Source organism: Tamandua tetradactyla, chromosome 14, assembly GCF_023851605.1.
Source record: "Tamandua tetradactyla isolate mTamTet1 chromosome 14, mTamTet1.pri, whole genome shotgun sequence".
Lineage (NCBI taxonomy): Eukaryota > Metazoa > Chordata > Mammalia > Pilosa > Myrmecophagidae > Tamandua > Tamandua tetradactyla.
In genome coordinates, this window is record NC_135340.1 from 89,326,372 (window position 1) to 89,348,077 (window position 21,706).

Genomic DNA, 21,706 nt, shown 5'->3' on the forward strand with positions numbered 1-21,706 from the left:
ACAGCGCATTGTGCGGGTCGCCCGCCCGCCGCTCCGCATTCCCCCGCGCGGGCCCCGCAGCTCCCGCCTCTGGGCAGCGGCCAGGCCCGGGCCCCGGGCGCCCCGTGCGCCCTGCGCTGCCGGGACGCGGGGGACCCTGGCCACCGCCGGCCACCCGCGGGCCCCCGGCCTGGCGGCGCGTCCGTGAAGCCACCCGAAGCGGGCCCCGGGCTGCACGCTCCGTCCAGGCCGCCGCCTAAGCATTTGTTCTCAGGCCACGGGAAAGGCCGCGGGTCTAGAGCGCGCGGCACACGGGCCCGTTTACACGGACTCTCCGCAGTCAGCAAACCCGGAAAGACAGAAAGCAGGTTAGGGTCGCTTGGCACTGGGACGCGAAAGGGGCGGGCTTCCAAAGCATTCCGGAAGAAGCAAGCCTTTCTTCTTGGGATTCAGGGTGAAGACTCGGGGAGCAGCGCAAGGAGAGGAGTGCGGGGCGGGGGGGGGGCGGGGGGGGGGGGGCGGGGATGCAGTGAGAGGAGCTCTAAGCTGTGTTTCTGGGCCAGGGCCAGGCCAGGCGGGCTGGGGGCAGTGGGGCTGCAGGGAGATGGGTGGTCCTGGGAGTCTCAGGGGGCAGGAAGAGAGGGCAGCCATGTGGCTCCTTGCTTACCTGTGGCCTAGGACCCCTCCCAGGTGTTGGAAGATTGGGGGAGACACAGCTGGCCGCGCTGGGGACGGGGTCACCCCAGGGATGGGGTCACCCCTGTCTCCACTGCCCCACAGCCCATGAACCTGCTGGCTGCTGCCACCCCCACCCTGGTCCCTGGTTTAAGGGCGGCCCAATCAATGCCCAGAGCCCCATGGAGGCTGGGATTTCCAGCTGATTTGTCCCGCTGTGCCCGGACACCCAAAGCCAGCATGGCCCAGGCAGGACTCGACACATGCACAGGGCAACACAATGGCGAAACCAGCTGGTGTGTGATTTTTCCTTATTTCTTTCAATTTTTCATTATGGAATAATTTCAAATTAATGTAAAAATAGAGAGAATGGCACAAAGAATTCTGGTACCCAGCTCCCAGCTCCAACAGGGACCGACTCAGGGCCAGCATCGCTTCCCACCCCATCCCCACTCTGAAGCCCCTGGCAGCCCCTCTGTGGTCTCAGGACACCGACGACGTCACACCCAAAGGGCATCACGCCTTGAGCTCAGGAATTTGCCACCCAGGCTTCCCACCCCCTAGTTGTCTCGTTTATTCAAATAAAGCATTAAAGCATTTGGCTTGTTGCGATCAGGCTCCTGGAGGTCCCTTGGGCCTCCCCTGCTCTCCAGGAGCCCAGAGGCATGTGTGAGAGGGAGGCTGAGCTCAAGGAGAGGCCACCATCCCCAGAGGGGTATCCAGGGGACCTGGAAGCAAGATTCCAACCAAGCAAGATTCCAGCAGGCAGCTCAAATCAGCAATCCTGTGCCTTGGAGGGAGTGGTCAGCCAGGTGCCAAAAGCTTCCACAGGATTGCGGTGGCGCGGACTATGACGGCGGTGCAGACTATCAGTAAAGGTGTGTGTGTGTTCGAAGAAATAAATGAAAGAAGAGAGATTCGTGCATCCTGGTTCCCCTGCAATGGTTCTCAAGTAGGAGGGGGTGTTGGCATCCTCTGGAGGGCTCCTGAAAACATTCTGTGCTGGGCCCCAACCCAGAGTTCTTGACCTTGCGGGCCTAAGAATCTGCATTCCCACCAACCTCCAAGGTGCGTGGCAGCCGTTGCTGGTCCAAGGATCACATCTGGAGAACCACTGCCTTCCCCCCTCCCCGGACCTCCCCAAATGTACCCATGGTAATAGATGCTTAGAATGGCTTTGCTGCCTGGGAAGTGAGAACAACTGCCTCACAGGTTTGCAAAGACTAAAGAACCAAACACAGGACCTGGCACATCATAAGAGATGAGTAAGAGGTACCTAATATCTTGCTATGAGGATGGGTTTGGCTCCCAGATGCACCACCTGGTGGCAGCGTACTTGGGTGACCACATGGATGTTGGCTCCAAGGTTCTGTGATGTCATCCATTGTGGTCCTCTTGTGGGTGCCCAATAGTAACACAATGGAATCAAGCAGCTCTGATGAGTATACCTATGTACAATTCACCTTGCTTACAAAGATATATTCCATGCAACAAGATAGTATTTCGCAGAAAGAAAATCTTAAAATGGAAAATTGGCTTAAGAAATAACACAAAACCCAGGGTGAGGTTCTGTACACTTCTGCCAGATGGGCAGCATATTTAGGCTCTAAGCTTCCTTGTGGCTGCAGCAAAAAGGGAAATACATTTAGCCAAAAGAGTGCTTCTCAAATGTTAATGTTTGAATCACCAGAACACCTGGTTGAAACGCAAATTCTGGTTAGGTGGTGTGGGGAAGGGGGCAGAGGGTAGGGCGAGGCCGGGGCGTGGAAGAGTTCCCGGCCGGCCGGGAACTAAGAGGGGCCGCCAGCGCCAACAGCTTAGCGGGGCTGGGCCCACAAGGGGTCTTGCGGCTTTGTAGGATTGTGGTTAGGGGTTCGGGTTGATCCACGTGGGGCCTGAGCTAGGTGTCAAGCGGCAGCTTGGAGCTGGGTGTGGAGCTCAGGGGCTGCTGGCGGGAGGCCCAAGGGTCTGGAGGAACCCGAGCCTGCAGGGGTCCTCCGAGAGGCGGGGCAGCCTTCCTCCGTCCCCCCAGTCTATGCTGGGAGGGAGCTGAGCCCAGAAAGGGGTTGGCAGGGACAGAGGCCGACACTTGGCTCCGCTTAGGAGGAAACAGCGGGGTCTGCTAGGAAAGGGGCTGGTGGGGGTGGGGTGGAGATCACACCCGGCTGCTCCCGCCCCTCAGAGGGTCCCGCCCCCGCTCCTGCCCGGGACCAGGCACCTGCGCCTCCGCCTGCAGATGGGCTCACACTACCTGGCCCACGGCGGGGGCGGCGGGTCCTGGGGAAGGGGAGGCCAGCACGAGGTGGGCAGGGGGTGCGGACAGTCTGGCAGGCGGGGGACAAGGGAAGAGCCAAGGAAGAGAGGCGGCCGGTGCGGAGGTGAGGAAGGGCGCCCCATTAAAAATAGCCTCCTTCTCCCCATCCTCTCCACCCCGCTTCTTCTAAAAATGTGCTCGCGCCGGGCCTGCCCCCCTGTTTGGAGGGACAGATGTCGGGGAGAAAGCTGATTATTGTCCAAGGCTGGAGGCTGTGACCGCAGCTCTCAGCGAGCGTGACCCAGTTCCGAGCTATTCTCAGCCTGGTGGGAGCCAAGTTATTCCCTCCCGCCGCCGCCGCTTGACTTTGAAACGCCCTCGTCCTGGCTGCGGGGCCCCGCTGGCCACACACCCGCGGGGATCCGGCGTGAGGCAGGCCCTGGGGCACAGGCTGGGGGCCGAGCACCATCAGGAGAGACACTTTCAGTGTCTGTGAAATGGGCCCCTGGCCTCCCTCTCACCGCGCCTGGGCCCAAGGCTGTGTGACATGATTTGCCGAAGGGGCACAGGCGGGTACAAAGCAATCAATGCTCGGACAGCACCCGCTGGGCTGGGCCGGCCACGCTTGCCCCTGAGCCGTGGACGTGGGGACTGAGGCCAGGCGCCCCTAGCCCCAGGGAGTGGAGCTGAGCTCAGGTGGGCAACGTCAGCACAGGGCAGCCAGGCCCCAAACCCCTGAGTGGAGCTCACCACTGTGCCAGTCCCCTGAGTTTTTTTTTTTTTTTTGGGGGGGGGTGTATATTTGTTATGTAGCAGGTCAGTAGCAACAATTGACCAATACAGCTTCTAATGCAAAGGTGTAGAAGTCAAAGGAGGAGCCACTTGGCCACGCCCAGCCCACGTGTCACAAAACAGATTATCAGGGAAACAGGAGGGAAGGTTTGGGCGGAGACTTTCCTGGAAAATCTTGGCAACTGATTCAGTGCCAGGAAGAACAAGAGGCCCCAAGGGTGCCAAAAGCTATTCTAGTGCCTCAAGGCACAAAGGACTTCCCTCAGAGTGACCCAGGAGTAGCCCCAAAGTTCTGGCCTTCGGATCTGAAACGGCCAGAGAGGGATGCCCCAGGGGAGGCAGTGGCGGCTCCCACGGGGTGGCCCCTGTGGCCTATGCTGTGCAGTTTGCATGGTATTTGGGGCAGTGCCAGGGGGCTGTCCCTGTACCCATCACTGAGTGAGGGAGATGAACCCCATGGGGCTCCAGGGAAGCTCTGACCCAGGCAGGCCCTGAGCTGAGCCCTGAATTCTTGACCCCATGGGGCAGGGACAGTGTGATGTGGGGGTGACAGGTGGCAGGTATAGGCAGGAGGATCCAACCCCAGCAAGTCCCGGCTCCTCTGGGCCTCAGTGTCCCCAGTTGTGCCACAGGCAAGCTGGGATAGAGGTGGCACTGACAGGTTTCCTTGCCTGGGCCTCCATCCTGCTGTTTCGCTGGGGCTGGGGTTCCAAAGCTGGAGCTATTAGGCCCAGCACAGGTCGGTGGCAGGGAGGGGTGTGTTAACATAAGAAAGTAGCGGGCAGGAGGGTGGCAAGCCAGGCCAAGGGGAAACCAAAGGCACTAATGAGGGGTCCCCAGGTAGCCCCCACCACAGGGCTTAGCCTCCCTTGTCCCCCCACCCCCCCCACACACCCCTACCCCTTAGACACAGGGTCAACCCTGCCCTCCAGGGTCCTGGGAGGCAGGAGGTCTGGGACACACAGGGAAGGCCAGGGCAGCACCAATAGGGCTGCAGAGTCTGAATACAGGAGGCCTAGGAGGCTGCCTGGAAGAGGCAGCTGGAATCAGGCCGCGACAAAGGACAAGACCCTCAGCCCCTGGCCCCAGGGTAGGCTTCTGGCCTGGAGCCCTTGGAGAGGTGAAGCAGGGTGTGCACGTTGAGCCTATGCTGCTGCCAAGGCCTGGGGGGCGGTGTCATCTCATTCTTTGGGCTGGGAGAGGGGCGGGGACTTTCCAGGAAAGGGTCTGAGGTGAGTGTCAGCCTGGTGGGGTTTCCCTATGAATCGCTGCCCCGTGACAAGCCCCCGGCTGCTGACCACAGGAGGTGACACCACTGTCTTGTGGCCCAGAATGCATAAGGTCCCATCTGCAGAGCTGGGTGCTACACCCCTACTGGGGGGGCTTCTCAGAGTGCCAATCTACAGGGGTGATGCCCACAGTCCAGCAGGGGAAATGTGGGCAGGAGATGGTTGGGTGCTCCTGCCCCAGCGGTGAGAAGGTCTGCTGAGAGCCATGCCGAGAAAGGGACATCTGAGTGGGGCCTTGATGGATGAGGAGTTTCCTGCTGGCTTTGGGTCTGGCGGTCTGTGGGTAAAAGGAGTAAGGGAGGACTTCATGCTTGGTGGGGGTAGGGCATGAAGCTGGACCTGGAGGGGCATTTGGGGCTGGATGCCAGACGGTCCTGGGGTGCCCTGGGGCTTGTGTGCAAGGGCTGGGCAGCACACACCGAGACTCCTCCACAAGCAGTTCCATGCCCAGGTGGCACAGAGCACAGTGGACAGGGACAGGCCGGGTCTCCTGACCCCTGTGAGGAGGGAGGTGCAGATGGCAGGGGCAGGAGCTTTCCCACTGCCCCTCCTAGCTCACCTGGATGAGACCCGAGCTGGCCTGTGACCTCTGACCTTGTCCATGGATGCAGTCAGGGCCCAGCAGTTCCCAAAGCCCATTTGCACAGGAAACTGTGAAGGGCCAGCCCCAGAGAAGCACTGCCCAAGCCTCACCTGGCTGCTGGATACCCCAGCAGCCCTTCCACAAGGCCAGGGAAGTCTGGGGGTAGTGCAGTTTCTCCCAGAGCCCTGAGCCCCAGGTCTGTGCTGCTGCCTTTACCCCCAACCTTTGGATAAGGCCCAGTCTTCCCTCCTCTGTCCAAAGGCCAGGTATGAGGTCAAAGGTCAGAGGCCAGGTCCAGTTCTGGAAGAGTGAAAGTCCCTGGGGTCAGGGCTGGTGGTTTCCAAGGGCTGTGGCAGCTGAGTGGCCACCAGCCAAGTCAGCCCCAAGCCAGGGGGTGCTGCTCGGAGAAGGCCCGGTCCTCCAGAGGCTGCAGACACCTGAAAGGCCTGTCCCCATGCCCAGTGTCTTTTCCTGGCCTCATACCACCTGTAGGGCCTGGCTGGGAGGGGCAAGCCACCCTCTGGCCATGGTGGGGTCCACTGTGCCCTCTGTCTCTCACATGCGCACACACATTCACACTCACACACCTCCCCCTCCCTGGGGACAATCGGCCCTTTCTACAGCTGGGCACAGGGTGGACACACACTCACTCCTTTGTCCCCCACGGCCTGGCCTCTGGAGCTCCCGAGGTGCCTGGCCTGAGTCAGAGCGCAGCAGGATGGAGTCGGCAGTGGCCATTTATTGCCTCAGCCCCGGTCCCCGCACAGTGAGTTCTGGCTTCCCTTGACCAGCTCGTGGGTGACAGTAACCCCTAAGGCACCAGTGGCAGGGGAGGGGACCAGCAGCCCTGCCTGCATGTGCCCCACATAGGTACTGAGCCTGGCAGGCCCCTCCAGACCCCTACCCTCCTGGGCAGACTTCTGCTCAAACTTCCAGGGACAAAGATATGGCTGCCGGGGGTCCTGGTGGTACCCTTTCCCCTATCACTTCTGTTCCTGGTTGGGGGCAGGGGGAGTCCTCCCCATGAGGGCAGAGGGACCCACGTAGTTCTGGGATCAGACACGCCAAGGGTTCAAATCCCAGCACTCAGAGTCTCACTGGGTAGCCTGCAGCAGCTACTGGTCTACTGGGGCCCCAGGCTCCTCTGACTCTTCATCAAGTGAGCCCTGCTGTGTAGCCTTGCCCATGAACACACATCCAGTTGCCATGACTGGAGCACACCAGGCCAGAGCACAGGGACACGTGCAGTGCCTCTGGGACACAGCTGGGCCTAGATGCAGGCAGCAGGCCCCAGGGCTGCAAGCAGCTACAGCCTGAATGGGGGAGGTAGCAAGCTGGTCCTTGAGGGTGCAGGGCCTTGGGAAGACCAAGCTCGGGGCCAAGTGGAAGAGACGTCAGTCCCTGGGTAGCCCCACTCCACCCCAACCCCATGGCCTCAACACCTGGGGAGGCCCGTACAGCACTTTATGTTTGCAGCAAAACAGGCAGGCAAGAGGTGGGAAGGTGGAGGGGAGGGAAATCTTGCCATGGGGAGGGGGTCCTGGGTCTGGTGGGGGTGCTGGGGAGAGCAGAGGGGCACTGAGTCCAGTGGAGATGGGGGTCCCTCCCCGAGGACATGAGTGGCCTCGGCATGCCTGTACCCCTCCTTGGAGGTCCGACATATGTTTCTAAACACAGCCTGAGGCAGGCGCCCGCTGGCCATATAAGGTGCCTTTGACCAGGCAGTGCTTGGGCCTGGCAGTTCCCCGCCCCATACTCCCTGCAGCACCCACTAGCCTGGGCTCTTGGTGGCAAAGGTCAAGTAGCCAGTGTGTCCCACAGCCTCCTTCATGGGCGTGCCGCTGCGGAAGGGCCCGGGCTCGGGGCCAGGGTGGGCGCCCAGGTCGGCTGGGGGCAGGCTGACGGTGCGGACATTATACAGCTGCGGGAGCACCTCCAGGGTGCTCAGCTCGGAGAAGCTGTGGGCTGCCAGTGCCTGGCATGTGCGCTGTACCTGCTCGATGCACGGAGAGAAGGAGCAGAAGCGTCCACCTGTGGGGGGGATGGTGGGCTCAGAGGATGGCAGGGGGAGGGCTAGGACCCTGCACCCCTGGGGCCTGTGGAGTGGGGGGCACTGGCAGAGGAACCCCCAGTGACTCTGCAGTAGGAGGCCATTTGGGAAACACCAGTGTGAGAAAAGAGAGCTGGGCAGCTGGGCAAGACCAGGGCTCCCGGGCCGGGAGCAACTAAAAATACAGCAACATGCATGTTGGGGGAGCGCGTGGGCCTGGGGCTCACAGGCAGAGGGGGTGGCTGCTGTCACAGGAAATTAGAGGCTGTCGCGCTTCTGGGAACAAGGAGGCACTGGCTCTGGGTGGGGCTGCCGGCCCTGGGGGGAAGACGGGGCGGGGGCGGGAGCTGACAGCCCCTTCCTGCTGTCCTCAGCCCGCCCTGAACAGGCTCCTGGCTGAGGGACCCACTGGCGGGGAGGGTGCAGGGGTGCCTGGGCTGGGAGGGCGCTGGGTGAGGGCTGCTCCTGAGCCACCCGGAGGTGGTAGCCGTGGGCCCGGCACCTGCCCAGGGGCAAGAGGGCAGACATGTCAGAGCCGCGGACACATAAGGAGTCTCTGGGTCAGCATAAGCAGAGGCAGGGAGAGGATCTGAGGAGGTTAAAGGGCCCAGGGGAGGGGTCAGTGGGCAGGTCCGATGCTCTGGGGCTGCCCATGAGGCAGGATTTCACAGCAGCTACAGGAGGACTGAGAAGGACTCTGCCTGGACTCAGGCACGGTGGGACTCTGTGGGCCAAGCTGGATGGAGGAAGACGGAGGGGTAGACAAGCAGGGGGCCCTTCCCCCACCCCCACGATGCTGAGGTGTGTGGGGTGCAGCCCAGGGCCCGGCCTGAGTCAGCAGCAGGGGACCCAGTGGAAGCCACTGGCTACTGCCTGTTGCTGCCTTGAGAGTACCCTGTCCTGCCTTTCCCACTGGCCTGCAGGGCACCTCTGGGTGGGGGGAGGGAGAGTGGGGGAGGGGCATCTGGGTGGCCGAAGGCCAGAGCTCAGCCAGCTCCTTCTCCAGAAAAGGGAAAAACGCCAGGCCGGGCCAGCCCCCCCTCACCTCCCTGGCTGGGGGCCGACTCCGCAGCCACCTCCGCAGCATCTTCCCTAAAAGGGGCTGCAGTGCAGAGGCCGGGCTCAGCGCCTGGCGGGGGAGGGCGGTGCTGGGCCGTGCTGGGCCTGCTGCCCCGGAGAGGACTGGGACAGGGGGCTGGCCCCTGTGACCTGTGGCCTCTTCCTGGAGGCGGGGCTGCCACATTCCCCAGAGGCCTCGGGCATTTCCCACCTCGGGGCCCACACCTATCCCCCCAGCTAGCCGGACCCACCCCAACCTCAGGCCATTGGGCCAATGGCAGAGGCCAGGAACCCCACCGCAGCCTCTCGGGTCTCCGACACACCTTCGACCTTGAGGGCGTCCCAGGCATGGCCCACTGCCTCCCACGGCGATGGGATGTCCAAGAAGACAGCGTCGGCCACGTGGCTCACACCGAAGCCGCTGCGGCACACGTCCTGGTTGTGCACCGTCACCCAGCGGCCCACCTGGTGCTCCCGGAACTCCTCCCGCGCCTTCTCCGCCCGCTGCTGGTGGAACTCCACGGTGTGCAGGTGGCCCGTGGGTGCGATGGTGCGGATGATGGCATGGGACACAGAGCCGCTGCCGGTGCCTGCAGGACGGGGACGGGTCACCGGAGGGTCGCTGCACAAGCAGGCTGTGAAGCTTACCCAGCATAGGAGAAGGCAAGTGGGTCAGACGGGCAGCGCCGCCACGGAACACGCAGGAAGCAGGCAGGAGGGGCAGCACCGCTTGTGGCCTGGACGCACAGAGGGACTCCCACAGAGAGCTGGGGAGTGGGTGCGTCTCTCAGCCCCAGCGGCTCTCCTTGGCCTCCGTGTGCCACAGACCCCTCACTCGCACCCTGATACCCATCTTGGTCCACTAGGGTCAGTCCCCTCCCCACCCTGAATCCCCCTGTCCACTGCCTGGTACAACCCACAGCAATGGGGCGCAGTAACCAGCTGGCCACACATGACCTCTTTCTCCCTCTGCCCCACGATCTCCCGTGTTCCTGACAGCACTGGGAACACCTCCTCTGCCTGACTTCCCAGGTCTGCAGCGCGCCCCCCCCAACCCCCTCCATCCTGGGCCGGGGCCTGCCTCCCCACTCCTTCCACAAAGTGACCTCAGCCAGTGCCAGGGTTTTAGATGCCGTCCACCTGCTGACAGCTCCCCCGCATTGCCTCCCTGCTGCAGGCCCCTAGGGGAGTGCCCAACTGTACATGCATCTTGCCAGCACTAGCCAGGCCAGCCCTGGACAGGATCCAGCCCCCAGGTCCACTCCCTGCCAAGGCTTCCCCAGCCCAGAAAATGATACCCAGGTGCTGGGACCCAACTCCCCCTGACCCCATCTGATCATCAGGAGGAACTCCTGCCGTTCCTTTAGTCTCCCCAGAAGCTGAAACCTCTCTGCACCTGCACCCCAGGGATCTGCCCGGCCCCCTCTCTCTTTAATCTGGCCTCTACCTAGCCATAGACCTTCTTCCCAGCTCCAGCCCATGCCTTGCCTCTCTTCTCCTCTCTGCCCAGCCCACTGTGCTTCCCTTTCCCCTCAGGAAAAAGCCAGTTTCCTCAGGGCCCCAGAGATCATACCACCTTCCTCTGCTCATGGTGCTTCTGCCTCGTCTCTGAGCTGGCAGGCTGCTCCCACCCCAGAGCCTTTGCACGAATGTTCCCTCAGCTTGTGGCAGGCATCTCCTTCTCATCAGGTCTTCTCTAGCCGTCTGAGCTGGAGGGACCCCTCTCCTGAGTTATTCAGACACGCAGCCCTGTCTCACCAGCTTCACAGTCACCTACAGCTCTGGGAACAGCCACCTCCCTGCCACCCTTGGTTGTCTGTCTGTCTCCCTCTGTGAGGGCTGGGACCTGGCCTGCCTTGTTCATGGTGGCACTCCTGGTTCCTGGTGGACCAAGTGAGTTCTTTCACATAGGAGGAAGGGAGGCTGAGAGCGGCCGGAGACCGGTTGCAGTCAGCACAAGGGCCACAGGCGGCAGAGAAGTGACAGAGCTGCTCTGAGTCCTGCGCTGCCCCTACTCCAGCTCCCAGCTCCTCATGTGGAGCACAGTCAGCCTCCGGCCAGACCCCACTCATCCTCTACCCCACAGCCCACTTTCTGCATCTGACTCTTCACGTTTCAAAGAGCTTGACCAGGCCACAGGAATCCTCCAATATCCACATGGAAAAACTGAGGCCTGGAGAGACAGAGACAGCTCAAGGCCTTCTAGAAAGTCGGCAGCAGTGATGCTGGGAACTCTGCATGGCCCTGGACCCCAGCCACCCAGCCCGTGAGGGCCATGCTGGGAATGCAGCTGCAGCTGGGGTCCATTCTGGCCAGGCCACCAGCTTCAGGACCCCAGGCAGCCCCAGCACCTCTATGTGTGTGGAACACACGGGAATGTCTGGCCTTCAGGCTCATCCACTTGCACCCAAAGCCTGGGGCTCAGAGACAGCAGTGCACACCTGGGTTGCAGGTGAGGTCCCAGCTGCGGATGCAGGAGCTACAGCCTCCCCACCCACAGTGAGCACCTTGGGGCATCCCTGGTCCCCTGGAGGGGAGGGCATCTCTCACACAACGCTGTGCTGGGGCTCCTGCTCACTGCCACTAGGGACCTTCAAGCCAAGCTTCCTTGCCCCTCCATTAGCTAGGGGACCAGAGGTGGGCAGTCAGCACCTTGGTCAGCGCCAGGCAGTCATCTGGTCCCCACCCATCAAAGGAGGCATGACCCTGGCAGGGCTTCACCCCCGGGTCCCTCTCCATCACCTCTTCCCTGGATCACAGCACCAGCCTCCTAGGGGTCTCCCTGCATCTGCCCACATGTCCTATAGTCAACTCCCCAGGAAGCTCCTGTTAAAACAGAAACCAGGCCATGTCCTCTCCTCATCTGAAGTGAATAAGAGCAGTCACCCAGCCCAGTGGCCACTTTCCGGAGCAGCAAGAACATGCCCACCTCTGGCACCTGGCATTCCTTCTCCTGGAACACTAACCCCAGGGATTTGCAGGCTTGAGTCAAATGTCACTTTCCAGAAAAGACTGACCCAGGCCAGACTACTTAAAAGTAAACCACCCACCCATCTTACCCTGTTTCACTTTTCTGCATATACCCCAATCTCTTATACGTGTCATGTTCATCATCTGTCTCCCCTGGTAGACTGTCAACTCTGTGAGGGCAGCTCTTGCAGTTTTGCTCACTGCTGTATCTTCAGGGTTCAGTATTTGTTTAATGCATGATGGGCTTGCCCTGGTGAACTTGGGGAAGTCATGCCTCATTCAGACCTGTTTCCCCAAGTGCAATGTAAAACCCAAATCTCATAAGTTAAAGTTGTTCTTTCAGGAAAATGTATTGATTTAAATGCTCATTTGAGAATAGAAGAAAATGTGAAAATGAATGAGTTATGTGTCTGTGCCAATTTGAAAGAATGTATGTATCCCAGAAAAGCCAGGTTTTAATCTTAATTCTATTTTGTAGAAGCAGCCCCTTCTTCTAATCCCTATTCACTTCTGTATGTTTGAAACTGTAATTAGATCATCTCCCTGGAGATGTGACTCAATCAAGAGCGGTTGTTAAGCTGAATTAGGTGGAGATACGTCTCTACCCATTTGGGTGGATCTTGATTAGTTTACTAGAATCCTATAAAAGAGGAAACATGTCAGAGAGAGATTCAGAGACAGCAGAGAGGCCACCAGCCAGTGACTTTTGGAGACGAAGAAGGAAAACGCCTCCCAGGGAGGTTCATGAAACAGAAAACCAGGAGAGAAAGCTAGCAGATGACGCTGTGTTTGCCATATGCCCTTCCAGCTGAGAGAGAAACCTTGACTGTGTTTGCCATGTGTCTTCTCATTTGAGAGAGAAACCCTGAGCTTCATCGGCCTTCTTGAACCAAGGTTTCTTTCCCTGGATGCCTTTGATTGGACATTTCTATAGACTTGTTTAATTGGGACATTTTTTTTGGCCTTAGAACTGTAAATTAGCAACTTATTAAATTCCCCTTTTTAAAAGCCAAAAAAACCCAAATCTCAGCCACCTGAGACCAGAGACAAAGGGCAAAAACTGAGGAGCCAGCCCTGTCTGCAGGAAGGGCAGGCTGAAGGCTGTCTCGCACCACTCTCAAGTCCATCTCTCAGGGTCAAGACAAGACGCAGCTGGAGGAACTCACCAGATTCACAAACCACAGAGCCGGGCCGCAGCTCCAACATCATGGTAAGCAGGGCAATGTCAGTGGAGTATAGGATCTGGGTGCGATGTGGCAGGTTCAGCGTCCAGAGCTCAGGGGTGGGGTGCAGCACATACACCCAGCCACCTCGGCCACAGGTCACCTTGGAGCCAAAGGGGCGGCCAATGAGGTCGACAGAGTGCCGCAGGACGCCATGCCGGGTCTGGGTCTGTGCCCCACGCTGCACGCGGACAGCCACCATTGCACCATGGCCCAGTGACAGGATGGCCGTGTCGCCCTCCTTGATCAGCTCTTCGTAGGCCACGAAACTCATGGTGCTGTGGTCTGGTGGAAGCAGGGCCTAGGGAGGGGAATGTGTGGGAGTCTGGGAGACTAGGAGGAGGACCTGGGGCTGTGAGCCCTAGGGGGGGAGAGGAATGGGATGCTGGCTCAGCCCCTGGCATTGCCTGATGGGACCACCTCTGCTGCACCTTGGCCTGACATTTGGAGCCCTGCGTGGTCTGGGACATGAGACGGGGCCATCAGCTCGAATCACAGATCGAATGACTGCAGTGTGGCAATGGCAGAGTGTGGAAAGAAGGATTACCACCAAGTAAGGTCCTTCTCCTGACTCTTCCTCCAGGAGCCTGGCGCCAATTCCGCAGACTGTGAGATGAGGGTGGCCTTTGGGAAGTGTCCACTAGCAGGGGAACACGGACATTCCCGCCCCCGTCCCCACCTCCCCCAAAGCGGGTTTCTCGGTGGGCTGTGGCAGGGGAATTCAGGCGCCGACCACGAATGTAAACACGGGCCCAGTCAGTGCAGAGGCAGAGAGGTGGGCCAGGCTAGGCCGGCAGGGCGCTGGGGGTGGTCCAAGGGAGGCGGGGAGGAAAGGCGCAGGGCCCGCCGGGAAGGGCCTGAGCGTCGCGCCCTTCTGGCGCGAACCCCACCCACGGTCCCCGCGGAGTCTCACCGCCCGAGTTCCTTGGGTCCTGATCCAGGAGACTCCACACGTGGCTTTGCGCCCCGTCGCCCCAGCAACAGCGCTTCCGGTTCCGGGCCCGACTCGCGGCGCCTGTTGATGACGTCACTAGCGCCCCACCCCGCGCGCCAATTCCTGGGCCGCGTCTCCCGGGCAACCGGTTTCCTGATAGGAATTCCTGTTTGGAAGTGTTCCTTGCAAAGGAGATTCGGAGACAGAGGACAAAATAAAATCCCATTGTCTCTTCAGCCAGGAGAGTCGCAATGAGCGTGTGGCTGCCTGTCCTTTTCCTCCCTCTGCCCCTGCGGTCCGCCGACGGCCGCCTAGCCTCCCCTGTGGACATTCTGTCGTGCAGACCGCCCCCGTGAGCGCCGTCACCCGCCCCGAAATAGAAAATAGGCCCGCGGGTCAGAGGGTAGTCCCAGAAAGCGTTGGCCGGGGTCGGCAGCAGGAGCAGGAGATGGCCTGGAAAGATCTGAAGAAGTGGCCTTAGGCCCAGACTGGCCTCCTCCTGCCCTGTCTTCCCTGCCGGATTTCCCCTGCCCGACCTCCTTAGGGAATACATTCTTTCAAGTGCAGAAGCTGCTTCAGGGAAGGGAAGGGGTTCCTGTGTCCCCTGTTAGAGCCAAGGATACCGCAAGAACTTGATGAGCAGGGCACACTTTGAGGCCTGGGGAGGCAAGGAGAGGGACCTGAGTTGGGGACTTGGGGGAGGGAACAGCTGGGGGACAGGGGCAGAAAAGGGAAGTGGGAGTAGTGTTCTGTCTCTGCCGGGCTGATTCAGAGCAAGTTCCTCTATGGGGCAGGGAACATGTGACTGCCTCCAGCCCTCAGTTCCTGTGACCCGGGCATGTCCTTTTAGCCCCAAAGACCAGAGGGTTAGAGACCACACTTCTGCATCTGAGCCTGGGCCTGAACCCAGGGCCTTTCCCCAGCTGGCACTGACCCAGAAAGTACCCCACACTGCACTACTTGAGCCTGGGGCTCCCCGCCACTTGGGTCCTGCAGCCCTTGGCCAGGTGGAGGCACCCAGGGTCCCCCAGGAGCCTGCTGTGGGGCAGCATGAACTGTCGCTTCTCTGGGACCAGGTCTTTGCCCTGGGCCCCCAAAGGGTTCATCACAGAAACCTAGGTGTCAGACCTTGGCCCCTTCCATGTCCCTGTCCTGGCAAGTGAGGGATTTCAGCGGCCTCCCTCTCCTTGTGGGGTCGTGTCCCTGTAGAGTCATTGCAGCCTCCTACCTCCTGCCCTTGGACGCTGAGACAAGCCAGTTCCCTTCCACTGTTCCCCAACCTTTGCTCTGACTTGACTGCTTCACTATCTGAGTCATCCCTAATTGCTCCCCTGGGTGATTTCAACTTTCCACTTCTACTAGGAGTTCCTCCTCCCAGACTTTCAGCAGCTGTGTGAAGCGAGGCTGGGCGCCTGTAGAGGCTAAGTTAGGATTTGTCCCAACTCCCCACTGGCCTCTCTGTCCATGGCTGATGGGCCAGTGTTTCCAATGCCCCCTCCTCCAGGCAGTCTTCCCAAAGTTGCCCATCAACTCTCTAGCAGCATCGGCCTCCCCAGCCTCCAGCTGATGCCCCAGTTGGCTGGCTCCTTGCCTAGTACAGCTCCAGAAGGGTTTATAGTGGGTCTCTTAACAAGAATTAGTGCTCATATACCCAGTGGTGAGGGAAGGACAATTTTACAGATCGGGGAACTGAGACTCAGAGAGGTTAAGTAATTTGCCTAGGGCCACACAGCCCATCTGGCCAAAGTGGAATTGAGATTTGAAGCCAGTAATTCTGGCTTCAGAGAGCCAAGAGCAGATTTGAAGAAAAGTGGATAGGAACAGGAAGGAGGCCCTGAGAGGAGGGCCAGGGCCACCCTGGAGGAGGGACGGAGGCTGAAGGTATGCCCACTGGATGAGGCTTGCATGCCCACGTCCCTGGCAGGAACTGGGTGAGCCGAAGTCCCTGAAAAAGCCTTCTCTCTGTCTAATGCAGCCTCCTACCCTACTTTACCCCCAGGGCAGCCCCTGTACCTCTCGATCCCAACCAACTTCCCCTTTGGGCTCTGCAGAGCCCAGGACCTGGGGTGCCAGGGAAGCAGTGGCCACCTCCCCCAGCGCCGGCTGCCCTCCCAGGGCTGCCTCTGCTTCCCTGCCTGGCTCTCCCCCACTTGACCCCTCTGCCTGCCTGGCTTGGCCCAGACCGTGCCTGCCCCTGCCCCACTGAGCTGGAGTGCAGCTGTGGATGAAAGGCCTGGGAGTCCTTTGAGGACCCAGCACCTTCCCCCTTTCCTTCCCACCCTCCTCCACCCCGCCCTGTGGTTAATGTGTAACCAAGTGTGATTTCTAAGGAACCTGGACTATAAACTGGGCCTGATGATGTCATGGCACCAAGTTCCAGGACGCCGCCAGACAGGCTCCTGTGGGCTGTGCAGAAGGGGTGGGGGGAGTAGAGCAGGGGAGCGGGGAGGGGGTCACAGACCAGGACCAGGTTCCGTTGGAGTTACTGTTCTGGCTGGGGTAGAGGGCGGGCCACTCCCCCTGCTCCCCTGCTCTGGGGACCACCTTTGCCTGGTGGAGGAGGAGGAGGGCCCACTGCACTGACATATGGGCCTGAGGGCCTCACAGACCCTATTTCCCTCTCTGGCCCTGCTCCCAAGTTCCTTCCCCGCCCTGACCACTTGCCATGCTGTGTGGTCTGTCTGTCCTGTCAGCCTTGGCCTGGCTGGGGACCTAAAGTCTAGACGGCACCCGGTTAGCAAAGGGCCTGGCCCTCGTGATCATCAGCACAAGTCACCCCACTTCTCTGCAAAATGGGGACAGAAATGCCACCCCAGGGAGCCAAGGATTGCTGGGGGTCCAAATAGGAACAGTCCCTCTGCTCCACGTTCCCATCCCAACCCGCCCGCACAAGGGGATAGGAAGGAAGGCCCTCGGCTGTCAGGGGGGTGGGGGAGGGCTGGCCCTCTAGGAGCTGCGGAGGCTGAAGACAAAGGGGATGCCTGGGTGGGGGAACCTCCCCCAACCCCCTGCAGCCTGAAAGTCTAGTAGCCTCCAGGCACCACAGCTCTGGTTTCTAGAAACTTGAGCCCATCAGGCCTCGGAGTGGGGGTAGAAGGGCAGCTGCAAAAATGTCTAAAATAGGGGGAAGGGGCAGCAGCTGGGGTGGGGGGCACAGAGTCCTTGGATTCCAGGCCTAAGGGGCACCTGTGGTCTGGCCAGCAGAGGCACGTGCTTTGTCCTATTGGTGTAAGAAAAGGCTACTTGGCACAGACTGCGGCACACCAAGGTGACAGTGGGAGAGGGCAGGAGTCTCTTCTGTGGTAAGTCCGGTGACTGTGCGGCGTGGCCCGCTGCCCTAGCACCTGGCACCTGGCAGGTGCTCACTGTGCAGTCGCTGGAAGGATTTTGCCAAATGCACACAGCGGAGGTTTCCCTACCTCTCTCTCTTTACTGACCTAGCCACTTATCCTGGACATTTTGCCCACAAGCTGGGACTTGCTCTTTTTTTTTTTTGGCATAGGCAGGTGGGACTTGCTCTTTTAAATAGCTGCATACCATTCCCCAGGAGGGGTGCTTCCAGTCCCCAGGTGGTGGTGGTGGTGGGGCAGCCTGTTTTTCCAGGGTCCCCCTCGACACCCAGGCCTCTTCTACTTTGGGAGAGAACTGAGACGTTTCTTTCTACAGGCCGGATTCCTAGAAGGGGGATTACTGGGTCCTGGAATACAAACATTTTTAATTTTAATAGATTCTGCCAAATTGCTTTCCAGAAAGGTTGTCCCGTGCCACAGCTGCAGGCAGCCTGTCCTCCTCCACGCAGCCCACCCAGGCCCGTGTAGGTCTTTCCCATTTCTGCCAATCTGCTCCCCGGGAGATGGGTGTGGGGGGTGGGTGAGGGGAAGGTCTTTGTTTTCAGCCCCACAATCCCGATTATTAGTGAGAATAAAAAATCTCGCACCTGTTTGCTGTTTATTAGTTTTGTCTTTCCCCCATCTTTGTCGAGAATCTCTGGGGCGCGGGGGTGGGGGTGGGTGCAGAAGTGAGCTGAACCCGGCCCCAGCCCAGCAGAGGTGGGGGTCTGAGAGTGCGCGGGATTTGGCACTCGGCAGCGGCCTCCCAGGGCCACCATCTCCCGGTAGCTGTCCGCGGAGCGTCTGGGCCCAGGTCTCCGGTGCGGAGCCGTGGGAGCCCCGGGACGTGCCCAAGGTCAGGGCGCACGGGTGCAGCGGGACGGGCCCGCTGCCAGTCTGCGCCTCCCCTTCGCGCCAAGGCACCTTGAGGAAGGTCGGCGGCGCCCTGCCAACTTCGACGGGGGGCAGGAGCTGCAGTGCTTGTTGCGGGCGCCCCGACGCCGTCGCCATACCCTCGCTGCGGCCACCTCAAGAACTGTCGGGACAAGGGAGGGCAGGGGCCGGGATGCGGAAGAGCCGAGCGTCCCCAAGTGCCGGGTAGCTCTTGGGCCTCAGTTTCCCGCCCGGAGGCGGGACGGGGGTTGTCCAGGATGTCCAAGGGGCTCCGTTTAGGGGTCCTGGGAGGGCGCCGGGCGGCGCGGGGTCCCTGCGAGGGGATAACCCGGGTGGGCGGCCGGAGGGGGATAGTCGGGGGCTGCGGGCGGCGGACAAAGCAGAGGCACCACCCCGCAGCGCGGGCCAATGGAATGAATGGGCTATAAATAGCGGCCAATGGGCGACCCGCGTGGCGCCCTTTAAGAGCCGCGGGAGCGCGGAGCCGCTGCTGTCCGCCCGCGCCGCGCTCGGAGTTGCTGACCCGCCAAGCGCCGCTCGCCCCCGCCCGGCCGCCTGGTGAGTGGGCCGGGGCCCGGGGTCGGCTCGTGCCGGGGCTGAGACGAGGGCAGCGCTGCGCGCGGGGGCGCGCCGGGCCCGCGTTGGGAGGCCACGCGCGCCGGGGCGGGGACGGGGGTCTTGGGTTACACCGGCTCCCGGGCCTCCGGCGCCGCAGACCCGACGGGGGGTGGTCGTGTCCCGGGGGAGGATGAGGCCGGGATTGCGCGCCCTGGAGGTGCGCCGGGTCCCCGCTGACCCCGCGTCTCTCCGCAGCCCGCCGCCGCCGCCGCCGCCATGCCCTTCTCTAACAGCCACAACGCGCTGAAGCTACGCTTCCAGGCCGAGGACGAGTTCCCCGACTTGAGCGGCCACAACAACCACATGGCCAAGGTGCTGACCCCCGAGCTGTACGCCGAGCTGCGCGCCAAGTGCACGCCCAGCGGCTTCTCGCTGGATGACGTCATCCAGACCGGCGTGGACAACCCTGGTGCGTGCACCCCTGGGACAGGGTCTCGGTGCCCCATCCCAGACACCCCGGGGCAGGGTCCCGGCACGCCCTCCGCAGGGCCGCTCCCCCTCCCCGGGGAAGGATTCTGGAGCCCCCCTCCCCCCAAAACACCCCTTGGGCAGGGTCCGGGCGAGGGAGGCGCCCCTCCTTCCCGCGCAGCCGCAGGGTCCTGCTCAGCGGCTCAGGCTGGCCTGGCAGTGACGTCAGTGTCCCCGTTCCGCGGCCCCCTCCCCCCAGGCCACCCGTACATCATGACCGTGGGCTGCGTGGCGGGCGACGAGGAATCGTATGACGTGTTCAAGGACCTCTTCGACCCCATCATCGAGGACCGGCACGGGGGCTACAAGCCCTGCGACGAGCACAAGACCGACTTGAACCCGGAGAACCTGCAGGTGCGGGGGCGCGGCGGCGCGGGTCCAGCGGGTCGGGGCCGGGGGTTCTCGGGCGCTCACCCCCGGTTCGCCCCCAGGGCGGCGATGACCTGGATCCCAACTACGTGCTGAGCTCGCGGGTGCGCACCGGTCGCAGTCTCCGCGGCTTCTGCCTCCCCCCGCACTGCAGCCGCGGGGAGCGCCGCGCCATCGAGAAGCTGGCAGTGGAAGGTAGGGGACCCAGGTCGGCGGGCCGCCGGGGGCCGTTCTGGGTCCCGCCCCGGATTGTTTACGGGTCACCCGAGCCACCGCCGCGCTCTTATCTGCGCGTGCCTGGGTCCGGTTTCCCGGAGGGCGGGCGGCCCAGGCAGCGCGCCCCCTCGCTGCCCACCGAGGTCTGCGGCCCAGAGAGGGCGGGCCAGGCCCAGATCCCAGCGCCACGACCGCCAGCTGGGCTTCCATAAAACTGGGGCGGGGGGCGGGGGGAGGGCCTCTGCCACTTCCCTGGTGGTGGTCTGGGGAGGTAGGGGTGGGTCCGCAGTGCGGGGACAGGCAGCTAGCCCGGGTGCCCTCCTAACCGCGCCCCCCGCAGCCCTGTCGAGCCTGGACGGTGACCTGGCGGGCAGGTACTATGCGCTCAAGAGCATGACAGAGGCGGAGCAGCAGCAGCTCATTGACGACCACTTCCTTTTCGACAAGCCTGTGTCGCCCCTGCTGCTGGCCTCAGGCATGGCCCGCGACTGGCCCGACGCCCGTGGCATATGGTGCGCGCTGCCCCCCTCCCCTAATAGAGAGGGTGCAACCCCTCCCCCTTCTATAGCTTCCCTTCCCGCGGGAGTGGGGCCCCCCAGGAGGGGGAGGAAGGGGCAAGGGCCACCTTAGGATTCCTGCTTTGGTAGTGCCCGGGCCTCCTTGCAAGTCACCTTGACTGTGCAGATGCGTGAAGGGCCTCCCTTGCTCCCCTCCCTGCCCTTGGCTGGCTCAGGCCCCAGCCTCTATCCTCCTCCTGGGATCGGGAGCCTCTTGTTTTCTCTCTTCTTTCTCACCCCCTTCCTCCCCCACCGGGACTCTGCCAGGTGCTGGGTGACGCAGAAGCTTCTTTGAGTCAGGGCAGGGCTGGGGGGCGGGGAGAGGGCTTACTGTCTCCTACCCTGGTTATCCAGGTAGGCCCAGCTTCAGCTGCCTCTACCCCTTACCCCCTACGTAGGAAGGGACCCTGGCCCAGAGAGGGAGGTCCAGTACCAAAGGCCACACAGCAGACTATTGATTGCTTGCTGGGCTGGAGCTGAGTGCTCTTTCTTCCATTCCCTCTCTGAGCTGTACCCCCAGGGCTGCTGGGGCTGGGGTCTTGGGAGGAGCCCACACTCCTGGGTATCCCCTGGTCTGAGGGGGAGGTCTGGGGGGGTGCTGTAGGGTTTTTCCTGGGGGGCGCCTAGGAAGGAGCTGGACCCCGGCTGTGTCTCCTTCCCACAGGCACAATGACAATAAGACTTTCCTGGTGTGGATCAACGAGGAGGACCACCTGCGGGTCATCTCCATGCAGAAGGGGGGCAACATGAGGGAGGTCTTCACCCGCTTCTGCAATGGCCTCACCCAGGTGCTGCCCCAGCATGGGCTCATGCCATGGGGGAGTCTGTGCCAGGGGGACCCAGGCCAGGGTCCGGCCACTCCCGAGGGTAGGCTCAGCCTGGCCTCCCCTCATACCGTCTTTTCCACCTCCAGATTGAAACACTTTTCAAGTCTAAGAACTATGAATTCATGTGGAACCCCCACCTGGGCTACATCCTCACCTGCCCATCCAACCTGGGGACAGGGCTGCGGGCAGGTGTGCACATCAAGCTGCCTCATCTGGGCAAGCACGAGAAGTTCTCAGAGGTGCTCAAGCGGCTGCGGCTTCAGAAGCGAGGCACAGGTGAGGGGAGGGCGGGAGAGGGGGAACTGCAGGCCCACTAGGGGCAGCCCCACCCCAGCCCCCACCTCTCCTCCAATCACCTCGCTGCTCTCCAGGGGGCGTGGACACCGCGGCCGTGGGTGGGGTCTTCGACGTCTCCAATGCGGACCGCCTGGGCTTCTCGGAGGTGGAGCTGGTGCAGATGGTGGTGGACGGGGTGAAGCTCCTCATCGAGATGGAGCAGCGGCTGGAGCAGGGCCAGCCCATCGACGACCTGATGCCCGCCCAGAAGTGAAGCCTGGCCTGCCCCTGCCACCAGCCCTGCCGCTTCCGAACTTATTGCCTGGGCAGTGCCTGCCCGTGCC

At 61.7% G+C, this 21,706-nt stretch overlaps 2 protein-coding genes across 5 annotated transcripts; one reads left to right on the forward strand and one right to left on the reverse strand.

The window, feature by feature from the left end:
• Positions 1-582: 582 nt before the first annotated feature.
• On the reverse strand, positions 583-13,963 carry TRMT61A (tRNA methyltransferase 61A). Of its 4 annotated transcripts, none has more exons than XM_077128445.1 (5): positions 13,788-13,963; positions 12,818-13,175; positions 9,005-9,271; positions 7,566-7,603; positions 583-5,266 (listed from the first exon to the last, which is right to left on the reverse strand). In XM_077128445.1, exons 2-5 carry the CDS (start codon positions 13,146-13,148, stop codon positions 5,072-5,074), a joined length of 831 nt encoding a protein of 276 aa, XP_076984560.1. In that variant the 5' UTR covers positions 13,149-13,175; positions 13,788-13,963; the 3' UTR covers positions 583-5,071. The 4 variants fall into 4 exon arrangements, with proteins under 4 accessions (XP_076984560.1, XP_076984559.1, XP_076984561.1 ...); XM_077128444.1 differs by lacking the exon at positions 583-5,266 and adding an exon at positions 13,422-13,480 and having other exon boundaries at positions 6,292-7,603; positions 13,788-13,959; XM_077128446.1 differs by lacking the exon at positions 583-5,266 and having other exon boundaries at positions 6,292-7,603; positions 12,818-12,893; positions 12,978-13,175; positions 13,788-13,953.
• Positions 13,964-18,844: 4,881 nt separating this feature from the next.
• CKB (creatine kinase B) lies at positions 18,845-21,700 on the forward strand. Its single transcript, XM_077128447.1, has 7 exons — positions 18,845-19,058; positions 19,317-19,471; positions 19,549-19,681; positions 20,043-20,214; positions 20,924-21,047; positions 21,173-21,362; positions 21,458-21,700. The coding sequence occupies exons 1-7, from the start codon at positions 18,866-18,868 to the stop codon at positions 21,634-21,636; spliced, it is 1,146 nt and encodes a 381-aa protein (XP_076984562.1). The 5' UTR covers positions 18,845-18,865; the 3' UTR covers positions 21,637-21,700.
• Positions 21,701-21,706: the final 6 nt, after the last annotated feature.